Source organism: Lepidochelys kempii, chromosome 1 (genome assembly GCF_965140285.1).
Source record: "Lepidochelys kempii isolate rLepKem1 chromosome 1, rLepKem1.hap1, whole genome shotgun sequence".
NCBI classification, from domain to species: Eukaryota; Metazoa; Chordata; order Testudines; family Cheloniidae; genus Lepidochelys; species Lepidochelys kempii.
The window spans coordinates 29,174,757-29,190,633 of NC_136380.1; the positions used below are offsets into that span (position 1 = coordinate 29,174,757).

The window sequence follows — 15,877 nt, forward strand, 5'->3', positions numbered from 1 at the left end:
GGTGGTTGAAGCATGAAGGGACATATGAATTTTTAGCACACCTGGCACGTAAATATCTTGCAATGCTGGTGCCATGCGAACACCTGTTCTCACTTTCTGGTGACAGTGTAAACAAGCAGCAGGTAGCATTATCTCCTGAAAATGTAAACAAACTTGTTTGTCTGAGCAATTGGCTGAACATGAAGTAGGACTGAGTGGACTTGTAGGCTCTAAAGTTTTACACTGTTTTATTTTTGAATGCAGTTTTTGTGTGCATAATTCTACATTTCTAAGTTCAACTTTCATAAGAGAGAGACTGCACTACAGTACTTGTAATGGGGAATTGAAATATTATTTCTTTTGGGTTTTTTTACAGTGCAAATATTTGTAATAAAAAATAAATCTGAAGTACAGTTTGTATTCTGTGTTGTAACTGAAATCAATATATTTGAAAATGTAGAAAACATCCAAAAATATTTAAATAAATGGTCATTGTATTAACAACAGCGCAATTAACTTTTTGTTAACATGGAGGGTTTACAATGTGCTGTAAACCACAGCTCTTCATGCTAATTGGAAAGATTTGTGATGAAATGAATAGTAGTCTCTTTGCCTGAACTTTAAGCATCACACTGGAGATTTTTTCATTCATAGAGAGGGACTTTGACCCACCCACAATCTATAGAGAGTCCTCATGACACTACCATTAATCCACTCCTCTACTATCCAGATTTACAGCGGTATTTTATCTACAGCAGGGTCTGTTTCGCAAGAGCAGTTTAAAGTGGCTATGTTTAGCAAATTTGCTAGTTTACAAATTAAAACCTATAAATACAAAGACTCTCACATACTGAACATTGTAACTTGTGTGAATCCTAAACTGCATCAATTAACTGTTAAAAGCTTATTCTACTTAAAACCTTACATAATACAAGATTGATAAGTGGCAGTCCTGTAGGATCACACTGCCTGCCTCACATTAGCCCACAGTCATGTGCTTCACAAAAATAGAAATGTTACAGTAACAAAGCACAGGCCCGCAAAGGCATATCACAGCTTCTGATTACATAAGTACCAAAGAACACAAAAAATAATAGGTGTTAATACTGATGAATTAAAGAATAACTACAAAGATCAAACATGTTCACAGCATGCTACATATACTGCTCAACTTAAAATAAGGTGAATACAATGTTGAACAAAAACAAAAGTAGTTGGCAGTGTGATTTTTGAATTGTGTTTCAGATACAAAGACATAGCATATACATTCATGATGTGGCTGTCCAGCAAAAATTGGGGTACAGATTTCAAGTTAAAATCCTATCTTGTAAGCTACAGTTTATAACCAGTTCTGTCATAATCAAGGAAGTATTTTGTGGCTTTGTGTATTTTCTCAGAGTCTCAAGACTGGAGCTCAAGTTTACAAGATCTTAATATTTATCCTACTTTTGGAGGTTTGTTGAGTGGCTGTACCTGTCCTATCAGCATTAGTATATTGTTCCCTGTAATCACACAATACCTTTTCATTTATCATGTGTATTGTTGGGCGGCCCTGTTTGAATCATGGTGACAAAATGAATTAAACATGAAGAGGCACAATGTAAAACTGGATGAGGCAAAGTGTAGATTGATTATATTTTATTTGGATGAATTTGGTGCCATTTTATTTACATCCTTAAAGATGGACAGGCATCTGATGCTCCATAATTCTTAAAACTTTGCCTTAAAGAAGGTTATAACAACCAGAAAAGGAGATTCAAACACACAGTTTGTTTGTGCTTTCAAAAATTAAAGGCTGGCTCCCCCTATCCCTTTCTACTGCAGGGGTAATGATAAAATGGACAAGATACCAGAATTACTCCATTGCAACCAAGCAACTCAAAGCCGTACCTTTTGTAAGGAAATCTCATTGGTAATCTTGGGGAAAAATAAAGTGTTGCCAACATCTCCCCTGCATACAGAAGTACAATCTGTGTATTTTTATCCATTTAATGCTATTTTATTTTAGGGAATAAAAACACTGATTTCCCTCCTAATTTTATTACTTCCTTCCTGTTAAACAGCCTCATATTTGCAGATGCTTACGCATGTGAGTAACTTTATTCATACAAGTACATTTACTCAGGTAACAGTATTTGCATGGTTAGGCCAATTATTTTATATATTCATCAGTATCATAAGGACATTATAATGATATCAGAATAAGGAGCAAAGGCTCCCACTGATTTCAATTAAAGCAGAATCAGGCCCCCTTAAATGGGAGTAAAAAACCTTCGCTGTCTCAAGTAATCATGAGATGCATTTATGCTTAGCAGTTGTCCCACAAGAAGTAAAAAAAAAGATAATTTGTTCTAAAGGCCATTATGAAATCTACCCCATTTTAAGGGTTTTTTCCACATAGTCTCAAGTGATTCCCTGTTGAAATTCATTTTAGTCTCTTACTCAGTTGTATAAAAGGTATTTGTGAGAGAACTGAGTGGTCTAGGTTTAAAGCCCTTACATGGGCAAAACTCCCAAAGTCAAAGAAAGTTTTGCCTGAGAAGAGCCTTCATGAGTGCGTCAAGTGTAAGTACTAGTGGACTTCTTTTATTGTAGACACAAGATGGGTGAGATTTTTTTATTGGGCCAACTTCTGTTGGTGAAAGAGACAAGCTTTCAAGCTTGCACAGAGCTCTTCTTTAGGCCTTTTATTGTAAGCTCAGAGCCAGAATCTGATCCCAGTTGCCCATACTGAGTAGCACCCCTCCAAAAGTGGTCCAGTTGGTTCGTATCATAAGGATGGCAGAATGTGACCCTTAGAAATAAAGCTCTGCTAAGCTAGTCTCCCTCCTTGACAGTTAGTGTGATTTCACTATTTAAAATAGGTACTCAGTACTGAATTTTTAGAAGAGATGTAATTTCCTTGGCCAGGAATAAAGGGAACATTTGAAGTCAGTGTTGCTGAAAGTGAGGAACACTGAATATGACCACAGAACTCCAGCTAGCTTCTAGGTGGTTGATGTGGGAAATGAATGCAATTTTAAGATCTTGAGCCTGGGAGCTCATCCCTGAAGGATAACATTTAGGCTTTGACAGGTCGGAGACCAGGACTGGGAACTTATCTCAACATTTGGTGGGAGGGAGGAAGAGAGACCTTTTTGTAGGCAGGGTTAGCCATTGAAAAGAGGGGGTCAGAGACCTTGGTGAAGAGCAGGAGATTTATACAGCTGGATGGGAGATGGGAATGGGGTGCCTGTGGGGACTGACTGCATGGCCAAGTATAGTTGTTGTAAGGATTAAAATAGCATAGAGCAGGCAGATTCTATTCAAGCATCCGCCCACTGCTCTGCCAATGCATCAGTCCTAATCTGGGACACCTCTGCTATTCTTGTCCTACATGTCTCCCATGCCTAAGGGGTGTGTGATTTTGTGATGTGTACAGCTTGCCAAACTCTTTCACTTGGGAAATATTTCTTGATTTAAACCTTCCAGAAGTAAAGAAACTAGTGGCTGCACCACTTAGGATGGGGTCTTTCCCTGTAATTTAAAAGCGGATTCTGAAAAATTTGACTCTTTTGGCCAGGTCTTGTGATTGGCAGCATTTGTATGCCACAAGCAGATCAGCCAGGGCTAAGTTTCATTTACAGATGGTTGATCCATTTCCCTCTCTTATTTATGCACTAAAGTCAACACAAAGTCAGTGGGTTTTGGATCAGGCCCTATGAATATGAAGCCCCAACACAGGCTAAACGCCCACTGAATCCAAAGGGTGCTTCGTGCAAGTGGAGGCTGCAGAATTTACCGCCTAGAAGACAAGAATCTAAACTGGTCAGTCTGAGCACATCTGTTAAATGCATGTACTTATGATGAACAAATGCATAAGCAAGAGGAAGGATGTCAAGATTTTGCTCTACAAGGGTAGCAGCCTACAGATTAAGATCTTTTGAAAAAGTTAATAGAACGTATGTATGTCAATAAACCAATGCAAATCACACTATTACTTTAATATCCAGGGAAACTGATTTCTACCCTATTAACTTTTGGCAACTGAATACCTTTAAAAATCTGGTTCAGAGATGGAGATAGGAACCTATAGGGATTTTACAAAGTGCCTAGGTACCTAACATCCATTGAACACAACCGTAGTAGGCACCTAATCTGCGTCTTTAGTTGCCTAAACTCCTTTAAAAATCTGGCCCTGTCCTTTTCAATTTAAGCTTTTTTTATGATTAAAAACCTTGTTTTTCTGATTTCTAATCTACCTTAAATTTACGGTAACCCTAAATATGTAATTTTTAGATTTGTAGCTGATTGTGTAGCTCCCTTTTGTTAAAGCATTGAACAAATGAGGTTTTTTTTTTTTAATTTGTTTTTTAAAAAAAGCTGACCGGGGAAAAGCTCTCTGGCCCAATTCTCCGTAAATCCTAGCAATATTCATGGAGGCATCCTATATACTAGAACTGCAGCACCATGGATCTTGATGGATATAAGTGAACTATAGAAGCATTTCAAAAATTGGTTCTCATGGGACTCTACAACAGTTTGAATCACCTGCTGTTAGCATAAATTGTTGTTTAAAATGAATTCTGCTATTATATGACTACAATCCCATGATATTCAATTGCCAGTTTTATATTCCACAGAATACTGAGCTAATGCAAATGGCTTTTCTAATTTGTACTTTCCCCACTTATTACAGACAAGCAATTTCTGAGAGTATTGTTCTGCACCTGACCAGAATACAAAATACTTTTAAAATGCTCTTAAGGTTAATAAGCACTCCAATCTCATAAAAAAAGCAATTCCCTATTTACAGCATTTCCTATGATATGTGGTTAGTCATTACCCCAGTGAGCCAATAGTTTTGGCCTTTTCTTCAGCAGGCAGGAGATGATGCATTTGTCTTTTTACCTTGGTGAAGATTGGGATTTTGATGACTAAATGTTAATGCTGGTAAATATAAACCCCAGCAGGGGAAAGCAAAAAGTCAATATCTGTGCATATACTCCCATTAAGGTACATTTCTGACAAAGGAAGTTAACAAGCAATGAAGTTTGAGGATTCACATTCACACGTGCATTTTTTTTAAAACAGTTGCACATTTAAGTTTGGCACAAAGTGAGCCTAAGGTGTAGGTAAAAATATACGGTATAATCGTATACCTTTAATACCTGTCCTGAACAAACATCTATATTTTAAAAATATCACATTTTGAGTATAAAAGCTAGGCTATAAATGATTATACAGTAAATTCAATACTCTGAAAAAGTGGAAAACAGCATTGTTACTTTTAAGTTTGCATTTTATATAGAAAAGTTACAGCAAACTAGTTGTCAAATGACATTTCCCAACATGGAATGCCATGCGGGCCATATTAGATTAGATATGACACCTTCTGAAATCAAGTTTTGTTGTTTTTTTTTTAAACTGATTCACTATGAATAGATCAATTCATTTACAGTTTATGTATTTCAAAATCTAATCACATACTTTGCTGAGAAGGCAATTCAGCTGGAAAAGTAAATTCTATAGCGAAAGATTAAAATAAAGGCACTAAAGTTTCCACAACTAACACTCAAGCTACTTTAAAATCCTTATATTTCAGAAGAGGAATTAAGTGGTTATGATAGTTACCTAAAACTAGTTTCACCTTCCTTCCAAAACTTAAACTGTTCTTGAGAAATACCTGGCTTCTCATACCAAAGGAATTTCACTGTACAGTTCCCGTCACTTAAAGGCAGAGTTACTAACTGAAGAACGTCCTTACCAGATATAATTGTTACAAGCAAAAACTCACTAAGTGCAGCCACTATAGTTAAGTTGAAAAAGATTATAACAAGTTAAAGAAGTCAAATCTAAGGTTATGCATATCAACCTCTCACCACTTTGTCTGAATAATCTTTGTAGTTAGCTATATGAGATAAATAAATCTTATTTATGCAATGTTTTATATAGGAGAGATTCTGATGCAGTTTGATGGGTAGTTTCTTATCTTGGCTTAAAAAAAATTAGTAATTTCTTTCTCACAAGGCTTTTTATGCAAATAGACTGCCGTCCAAAAGTGCAGAAAAAGTGTATTTAAATGTACAATCATTTAGTTTTCCAATCTGGAACAGACAGCTAAAGCAAAACCTCCCAACATGTGGTGTCACAGCAAGTTATTAAGAGAGGGAAGGAGGAAGAAAAAAACTAACTTTAGTAGCATACTGGTCCATGTTTGTTTTCCCTCAATGAAAGATGTAAAAATATGACTACTATGTTAAAAAAGCTATTCTGCAGTCTTCAATGGAAAGGCCTTTTTACATCTTCTACAATTCAGAGGAACTTTAAAAAACCTAACCAGTTAGTTTCTAATACATGTAAAAGCAAAATAAAGTCACCCTTCTTACAGTGAAAACAAAAATCAAAACAAAAAGATTTTTAGCCGTGATAGCTGTGTCCTACTGGGAAAGTTTAAGCATCAATTTAGGCACTTCACTGGTTCATTAACACAATCCAAAGTAAAGCTATAAACACTGAAATGTTGTGCTCTTAAAATCAGTCTAGTCAAGCAACACAAAATAATGCAAAAATGTGACATTTTTGGCAGCTTATTTCTTCCCTTCCCCAATATTACCAGTTGTCCAAGTAAATTTTATTTTATGGCTGCTTTGGCACTTAAATATCAGATTGCTCAAGCCATATAAGCTAAAACAAAAATGCTAAGCCTTAGACAATAAAGAAATTGTTTTAAAATTTCTTTATGGTTGTATAAAAAGGGCACTTCAGTAGCGACATACTAGGGCAAAGCTTGCTTTCTTTTTAAATATTGCACTTTTCTTTTGTTCACAAACATTAATGCATAGAAACACAATTTTAGCTTTGAATATTGAAGTGTTCAGACACTATGAATGAAAAAATTCTAGGAAATAAATTTCTATAACCTATTAGGAAAAGAACAGGTATGATAGCCTTCCTTAATTAAAAAATGCACTGGAGAAAGGAGAGTGCAAACATTTTTTTTTTGGTCAGTCTCTGTATTACGTTTACAGGCGCCAACTAGGTGAACTTGCAAGCAACACTATGATGCGCATGCATGTTGTAAAGAAGATTGAGGGTGACTGTCAGTAAGACAAGATTATTCATGATTGAACCATAATATGTACAACAAATGGATAACTGTGAAACCTCTTCTTTTGGAAAGAGGAAAGGAAAAAAACAACTGAATTTTGCATTTCAGTAGCATTCTGTAGAATTTATCATGATTAATGTCACATTAAAATGTGGACAACGTTGGCATTATATTTCACATCACCTTCAACTGCTGTAGTAAAACAGTGCCTGACAAGTAGTCTCCAGGAGATAAAGAATCCAGTAGCCAGTTCAGTTTAATACATCACATGCTTCTCTCTACTAGCGTTAGGACATTGCATTAAGATCTCTTAGAACATCCCAAAAACCTTTGCTGAATTCCACTAATCTGAAAAATGATTGCTGGAAAAGATAAACACTTTTTTCCTTTGTTTAAGAACAAAGCGCTAGAGCTGAGTATAACAAAACTAGTTTTAGGATTTTGACCAGCATCCTGAAATCCAACCAGAAAAAGTAGTGCTCCTCAGTGTTATTTTTGCTATCATTAGTAATGTTAAGCATCAAGAAAATAAAACACGTCATTGCACATTACAGCCGCCAAAAACACGGCTAAACTTTGACACTAGAGATTTGAGTAACTTGATGCTACAGCACATACAGCTTCTGGTGTGTATCTATTTCAAAAAGGTCTTTACATATCAATTAAACTTCCTTCGCCCCTCCAAATTGATACTTCAGGTCAAGTGACGAGTTATGGCACGAAGGGCATATAGAAGTTCTGCTTGCATACGGGCTTCCATTAGAAGTAGATTTAAGTGGACCTATTTGAAATTAAAAAAAAAAAATTAGCCATTTAGTTCACCATTACATATTAACAAGCAGAGGCGTTTAATCACTTAATTATCTTACAGATTTAGATTTTTGTGCCAAATGAAAATAGCTGCATCACTCCTCTCTACATCACTCCTCTCTACATTCTAGTGCCACGTACTAGACAGAAATGTTGCCATTTCTTCTCCAGATGGCTATCTAATATGCCAATTTTATATGACATTCTGGACTCCCAGGTAACAAGCCTTAATTACTGCTTTAAGCAGTGTTCCATCTGCTTTAACAGAAGTCACAGCAAAACAATGCTCTACAGTAACGGAAATCATGACAGAAGACTTACCATTCACCATCACTATAAGCATTATACTCCGAGGACTAGATTTCTGTTATCAGTGTTATATTATCAATCCACATGCCACACACCCTATGTACTATCTGAAGTCAACTGTCAAATAAATGCAACCTCAGGGACGGCAAATTATTCCAGTGAAGACTGAGGCTGGTTTCAGAATGACATTTACTTAACAACAAGGAACAGAAATGCACATATCACTGCCCACTGCTTTAGCATCTGGCCTTACTGCACAACTGTCTCAGGAACTTCTACCAGCACGTCTCCTGGTATAATGCTGGGGCACTGGCATGTATCCTACCCAAGTATTGACCAGGTCTGTTCTGGTTTAACTGGTGATATGAGACCATAACAGTTATAAATAAAAGGAAGATCAACAATAGCTTTATCCTGTCTTATCTATTACAGGTCTTTAAGATCTAATCATCATGATTGGAGGCATCTACAGTAGTAGTTTAGAGAAAGAACAAATAATGGGCAGTATTGTGTGTCATCTCAGGAGTGCAATTTTTATGTCATTCTTGTTTATTGTATCATGCACAAGACAGTGGCCACAGGCACAATATGATATTTTGTGTAATATAGAGCATAATTTGTATGCCACTCATACTAAAAAGGCATATAAGTATTATCAATGCTTGGTAGTTAACTTAAAAATAGTGTGTACACACACACACACAGATGTATATATAAACAATGTATTTTACCACTGAAAAGCAGTGTAGATACAAGTTAATTTATCTTCTCTATAAGAATCAAGTAGTATCAGAACAGTTGACTACTTCACGATTTCCAAAACTGCTCATTTTTCTATATGCAGATCTATGGATCTAGCTTCATGCAGGAGTCACTAGAGACTGTCCATGGTGTGCTCATTATGAAAATGTTTTGGCAAAAGTGACATTTAATATTTATTGAACTAACTTGTAAGGCTTTACTGTACAGTATTTAAGTTAATTCTGTAAGTTTTTTCTTTATTGTTAAGAAGGTTAACTCTAGTATACACACACACACACACTCACCCCCACCCTTTTGCAAGCCACCTTATTATTTGCATTGTTTACATAGCACAGGGCCTCTTGTGTAATGTTTGGCTATGAAACACTTACCTTCTCTGAGTGCTTGAACTGACGCCAGTAACTATCGTACATGCGCTTGGTAGTTCTCTCTGGGTAGCAGGTCACTGTCTTAATGTAAACCTTCAGGCTGCGTTCAAGTAACTGATTAACTTCCCCATAATCATAATCATCATACCTAAGCAAAATAAGGCAGACTGAATATTTTGTCTGGACCCACATGGCTTTTTAAATTCTGAAACTACACGTATTTATGAACTGAAATACTAGAAGGAGCGGTTACTTATCTTGTATAGTAACTGGAGTTGTTAGAGATGTGTTACCCTATGGGTGCTCCATGTCAGGACGTGCGCACGCCTGTGCACTTTTGATAAGAGATTTTGCAAGCTATGTCTGTCCGCAAATCCATGCTTGCACCCCAGACACCCTCATGCTCTGGTACGAGAGCATATGGGGAGGAGGCAGCAGACCCGCTGCCAGGCCAGTTCCTTCTCAACCATGGAAGTCCAGTGAAAGACTTTGAGGCAGAGAGGAAGAAGGGTGGGAAGCAGAAAACCCACAGGGACACATCTTGAAGAACTCCAGTTAGGCTCCAGGAACTTCTCCTGTTTCGAGTAGCGTCCCTATGGGTATTCCACATCAGAAAATTCATGAGCAGTACCTCATTTATGGAGGAGGGTGCTGAAAAGGCGGATTCAGTAGAACAGCATCACTGAAGCAACTTCAGCTCTGCAAGTCGATACAAGAGCATAGTGCTGGGAAAACATGTGTACTGAAGACCAGGTGGCTGCCCTGCAGATGTCAAGGATAGGTATGTTTTTCAGTATGGCTACAAAGATAGACTGAGCCCTGGTGGAATGAGCAATAACTCAGTGTATGTGTGTGGGGAAATTGTACCTCCTTTCATGGGTTCTGCAGTTGAGATGCAAAAGCCTGGGTGAAGCCCTAAAGGGCCTGGTCTTATATAGGTAAAAAGCAAGGACTCTTCTTATGTTCAGTGTATGGAGGCTCGTTCCTCCTCTCAAACAGTGAGGCTTGAGATAAACACCAGCAGGTGAATCTCTTAATGTGGAATTCTGGAAAACCTTAGTCGGAAGGGAAGGTGTGGTCATAGTGTCATCTCATTCAACAGAACACTGTATAGTGGAGTCACCCACCAAGGTTCCAAGCTACCATCACCTCAGTCAGGAGGCAGGACATGAGGAATGAGGTCTTAAGGGATAGATTAATATTTGCCATAGGTTCGGCTGGGTGTTTTCTCAGCGCATTGAGAGCTAAGTTGAGGTCCCATGATGGAGTTGGTTCCTTGACAGAAGGGAAAAGGTTAAACACGTCCTAGTAGTTGGGAGGCACAGTGGTACGGTAGGCCTCCTGTGGCTCTAGAGCAAGAAAATTCCTGGATGGCACTGATGATGAAGAAGCTGTGTGCCTGGAAGAGATTCAACGTCCAAGATGTAACCCTGCAAGCTGATGACTGCAATGGAAGCTCTGATTAGGAGGTCGTTCAGGAAAGGGTCCCTGCAACCTGAGTCTGGCTATTATCACCACCATCATCTTTGTAACAACCCTGAGGGCAGAGGACAGGCTAAATGGGAGTGTTCGCTACTGAAAATATTTTCTGAAGTTTCCCCCAGGATAGGGGTGACACTATAGAGGACAGGGTCTCCATCCAAAACTTCATTTTCTTCATCCATTTGTTGAGCCTTTAGAGGTCAAAAAATGATTGATATTCCCCCCACACACATGCCTGTACTCTTCTGTAGAATGCAAAAAAATGGATTAGAACCCAGAGAATCTTTCTTCTGAGGAAACACACTCTGTCTGTCCCATGTCCAGAAGAGGAGATGCTCTGTTCCAGATCCGATTGTGTTTTACGAGGTCATTGGAGCTGGATGAGTGGATGAAGAACAGATGGGGTGGTGTCTCTGGCTCATTGTTTCCTTGATGCACTTGTTTGTTGTTGATGAAAACCATTTATCTAGGAAATGGGAAATCCTGTCCCTTCACTTCAGCTCTGGGCAGATGCCTATGCGATATTTAACATAAAGGGGATTTGGGGGCTGAGGTCCCTCTGGACTTGTGCCTCAGACCTTGATTCCACTATTTTCCCTTAGGGAATCTGTTGTCCCTTTGCTAGTACCTCTGAGAATGGGGAGAGAAAGGACAGCCTCTGTTTGAAGGTTGACTTATAATTCTCTCCTTAGAAAACTTAGTGGGAAGGGACAGTGTGTTTGGATTTGCCACACTCTCAGCCACCATCTTCTCCAATTTTTCTCAAAAAAAAAAAAAAAAAATGGAGCCTGTAAGCTTGGCTGAGCATATGACCTGCTTAGATGGAGTATCTGGCTGGAAACCATGGCTCAGGCTGAAAACCTCATTGCATCCACTGAGGCATCTGCTACAAATGCTGTTGCTAGGGAGACTAAGGTGGCATCAAAATCAGGGTGATCTCTGTCCTTAAGGGCTTTGAGATCTTCTAGCCAGGAAAGAGATGCTCTTGCAAAGCAGGTAGCTGCCAGGGATGCTTGGAGGATGGTGGAGGCGGCTTCAAAAATCTTTGAGAGGGGCCTCCGTCTTTCTATTTGTGGGTTTTTGTGGTTTCCTTACAGTACAACTCCCCTGATGAGGGACACTACTGCAGCATCAACCTTCAGTATCTCAGCAATAAAGCCTTTTGGTTTTTAATGATATATAGCCTCAGGTAGATCTTATTAATATGCTTGCCCTTATCATGCTTATTCCATTCATCCCTAATCACTTCCTCAAAGAAGAAGTGAAGGGATACTGCAGCACCAGGGGGAGAAGATTGTGAGGGAAGAAATGTACTCTGAGGCTTACTCACAGGGGCTTGCTCAAGTTTCAGAGCCAGACAGTTCACCTTCCTCAGTGGTGATGGAGGATGACTCATATCCTCCTGATTTTTTTGGGATGTTTCCCCCTTCAATCCCCCCCTTTTTTTTAATTAAACAAAAACCTTTTTTGGATGCTTTAGGAGCATAGACACTCAGCTGTGGCTTTGGTGAGGCCTTTTGTAGCTTGGCTTCCTTAGGGCCTGGTGCTCTCTTGAGATGTCTTCCTTAGAATCCTCCACCACTGCTTCCTATTCCCTCTGGGAGAAGGGTGGGGACTTGCTGTCAGAACCTCCTGGTTAGCTTGAAAGAGAGAAGAGCTGATTAGAAACCCTGTTTTCTTCCCAGGGTGCTCAGGACCCACTTTATCATGGGGATTGGGGGGGCGTGATGGACACTTGTGGTCCACAAGCCTCCCCTCTTTGTTCTGCAGGGGTCCTCCAGGACTTACCTCCCTAGTTGAATGGTCCCGAACCTCTCTGCTCTACTGCAGGGTTTCTGGTCCAAATTTTCCTTTTTGAAGCTGTGGCTGCCTTGGAGGGCAGGGAACTATACCTGCTTGTCTGACTTGCAGCCTTCGGACCTAATGCAGTTAGGGATGGAAGGCTGGGCATATCTCACCATGTTCTAAGCCTGTGAAGGCTGCCTCACAAATAGAGCACTGCTTGGATTTAACCTGGTGCTTTTTTGGTTGCTCTCCCATGCCTGTAAAGGACAAAGGAGCCAGCAGAGAGACACTACAGCAGAGGCTCAGAGAGAGTTAAGCCCCCAAAAAGTTAACTGATCCAGGGAGGAGAAAGAATGCTGAGGAGGGAGAACACTGCTCCCCACTGCCCAAAAACAGGGCAGAAAAAATTAAAATAGAAGGAAAAGAGGTGAGAGCAAAAGAAACCACCATTGTCTACCTTCTCCTGCAGAGTTAGAAAATCTGGCAGCAAGTAGGAGCAGACTGTACAATGCCAAAATGCTTATCTTCAGAGACAGAAATCGGCTTGATGTCCAGAATTGTGGGAGACACCGGGCTGCAGAAGAACCCTTTTCCAATAAATTTTGGTGGAACAGGTTTGATTGACCCCAGGGTTAGGAATTATATTTTCTATCTCAAATGATTCTCATGAGAGGGGTCCCTGAAGAGGGAGGGAGGAAGAAGTTGGGGGTGGGTGGGGAGGAGCACACTGGATGGAGTAACCTGTAGAAACTATCTTCAGAATTCACCTGTCTGAGGTGATGAGCTCCCAGGAAGGTAGGAAATGGAAGACAATCCCAATGGGGGGAGTGGTAAGGGGGGAAATACACGCAGTGTAGGATGAGGAGCAGGACAGAGTTTGTAACCCTGGACCAAAGGTTCGAAAACCAGTTCTTTTAAGAATGTTGCTGACTGGAAGGCTATTGTAAGGACAGCCCTTTTTCTTCATTATCCTGGCTTCTTTCTCGGGGGCTCGGCCATTCTGGGTAAGACCGTTGAGCCATCTGCAATTTACCGTACTTTCTCTCTTTGCCACAAGCGTACACATGCCCAGAGATCATAGTGTCGCCCAAGAATCTTTAAGAGAACAAAGAGACCCTGGCTTCACTCAACGACTTGGGTCCTTCAAAAGAAGGACCTTAACTGTGTTTTCTACCTCCTGAGGCAGACCAGAGGATTGCAGCCAAGAAACTTCTGTAGCCATGGAATGTTGCAGCTATATCAGCGGCATTGAGTCAGGCCGGGAAAGATTTCTTGCTGATTGTCTGGCCTTCTGTTAGGAGGGCTTGAAATTGTTCCCTCTGATCATGTGGCAGGAGTTCAATAAAAGATGAAAACTTGCAATAGTTTGTAAAATTGTCTTCTGCTATCAGGGCTTGGTAATTAGCTACTCTGAACGGCAGTGAAGCAGAGTAGCTCTTGTATCCCAGAAGGTCCAGTCTTTTGAGCTCTTTGTTGGATGGTGTTGGGCAGAACCTGTTATCTGTTCCATTTAATAACTGCCTCTATGAACCAGGGAGTGGGGTTCAGAATGGGATGTGAAAAAAATTATTCTGAACCTTTGGCTGGGAAGTAGCATTTTCTGTCAGCCCATCATCACAAGGTGGTATAGTAATTGGAGTTTGCCACACAGACGTCAGCTGAACAAGGTGGGCAAGGTAATTTTGCCTGCAGCAGATGTATGAAGAATGTCCAACAGGGAATGTTGGTATTCTGGTGTCTCCTATAATGGAATATGCAGGGTTTCTGCCACGGAAAGGTCCTGAATGGCCTTGAAATCATAAGCACAAGATAGTGGGGGAGGCAAAATAAGAGAAGGGGGTTACACTCCCTCCCCCCACAAAAAAGCACAAACAGTGCTAAAAAAACAAAAAGAAAGAATATACGGAGAAAAGAAAGGATTATTGTGAGAGAGGTAGTAAACTGCATAGCTAGCTAACAGACACAGCAATGTTCCACCTCAAGCCATAGGTGGTTGAGAAGGAACTGGAGTGGCAGTGGGTCTGCCTCCGAGCTATATACCCCCATACCAGAGCATGGAAGTGTCTGGGGTGCAGGCATGGATCCATGGACACTGCTGACAAATCACTGATCAACAGCAAATGTGTGTTTGCACCTCCTGTCCTGGAGAACCCATAGAGACACTACTCAAAGAAGAATAAAAGTTACTCAGTTCCTAAGAGCCTTTTAAATAGTGTGGCATTTCCTTTTTTCCCTGAACTGACAATGTTGTCCATGAGTTCAGAGAAGACCTATTTCTGTAAAAATATCAATCCTAATTTGATTCTGTAATACCAACTCATTTTTTTAAATAGAGAAATTAAGTTGTACTACTACCAGTATTTGTACCAATTTCACTGCAGAAAAATTTAAAAGCCACATACACCAATTTTTAAACACTGCTTTAGTGTGATCAAAATCTAATGTGTTCCTGTCCCCAAGTAAATATATTTTGCTTACATGCTTCCAAATACACTTATTAGACAGGTCAATTTGTTACATACCTGATTCCAAACATACAGTGAACATAGTTAAATAAAGCTCTTCTCAACATGGTTGTGTCAACATCTTCGTGTGTAGCCATAGTGTTGTAGGTTAGATTGTAGACCATCCGAAACTTCTCATCCAGGAGATGCCCAATATCAGAATAGAGCCTGTTCACAAGGGAGAAGCCATGATTTTCCCAGGTATAGTCCTGTAAGAGCACAAAGAAATACACCAGCGATGCATAAATATGCAAATAGTGCCTTCCCACCTGATCCTCCCTCTGGTTTCTTCCCCAGTTGAAGATCTTGTTCTCTGTTTTGTCTCTCATTCTGCTTTATTAATTCCCCTGCGCGTCCGTCCGTCCCCACCTCCAAAGGGGGTATTTTAATCAATAAGTTTTCCCCGGTCAGTTCTGCTTTAGTCCTTAGGTCCTGCAGATTTGGTTCAGACTGGAAAATATTCACACTGATATTATTCAGAGACTGCTGCTTTGGAAAGCTATGAGCCAGAGTGGAAGCACGGGGATGTGCTGTTCCTTAGAGACATGACTTCACTCTTGCACCAAGGACGGAGGAAAAGAGTTAGCAGTTTGAGAAACGCTGCCAGCTGTGCCTGCGCAGCAACACCTTCACAGGCTACGACTTCAAACATAACCTCTTTGGGCAGGGATTAGCTTATCCTACGTTCATAAAGTGGCTAGCGCAATGAGGTCTTGCTCCATCACTGGGGGCCTCTGGATGCTTCTGTAATACAATTGTTACAATAGAAGATATGATTTGGGTAAAAG

The 15,877-nt window shown here is 40.0% G+C and overlaps 1 protein-coding gene across 4 annotated transcripts in view; it reads right to left on the reverse strand.

The window, feature by feature from the left end:
- Positions 1 to 273: 273 nt before the first annotated feature.
- Positions 274 to 15,877, reverse strand: part of SESN3 (sestrin 3) — an 85,023-nt gene continuing 69,419 nt past the window's right edge. For all 4 annotated transcript variants that reach the window (XM_073337668.2, XM_073337651.2, XM_073337640.2 and 1 more), the window contains 3 exons: positions 15,108 to 15,298; positions 9,322 to 9,466; positions 274 to 7,850 (listed from right to left, as the gene is read on the reverse strand). In XM_073337668.2, coding sequence (XP_073193769.1) covers positions 7,764 to 7,850; positions 9,322 to 9,466; positions 15,108 to 15,298 — 423 coding nt within the window. In that variant the 3' untranslated portion in view covers positions 274 to 7,763. The remainder of the gene's footprint in view (positions 7,851 to 9,321; positions 9,467 to 15,107; positions 15,299 to 15,877) is intronic.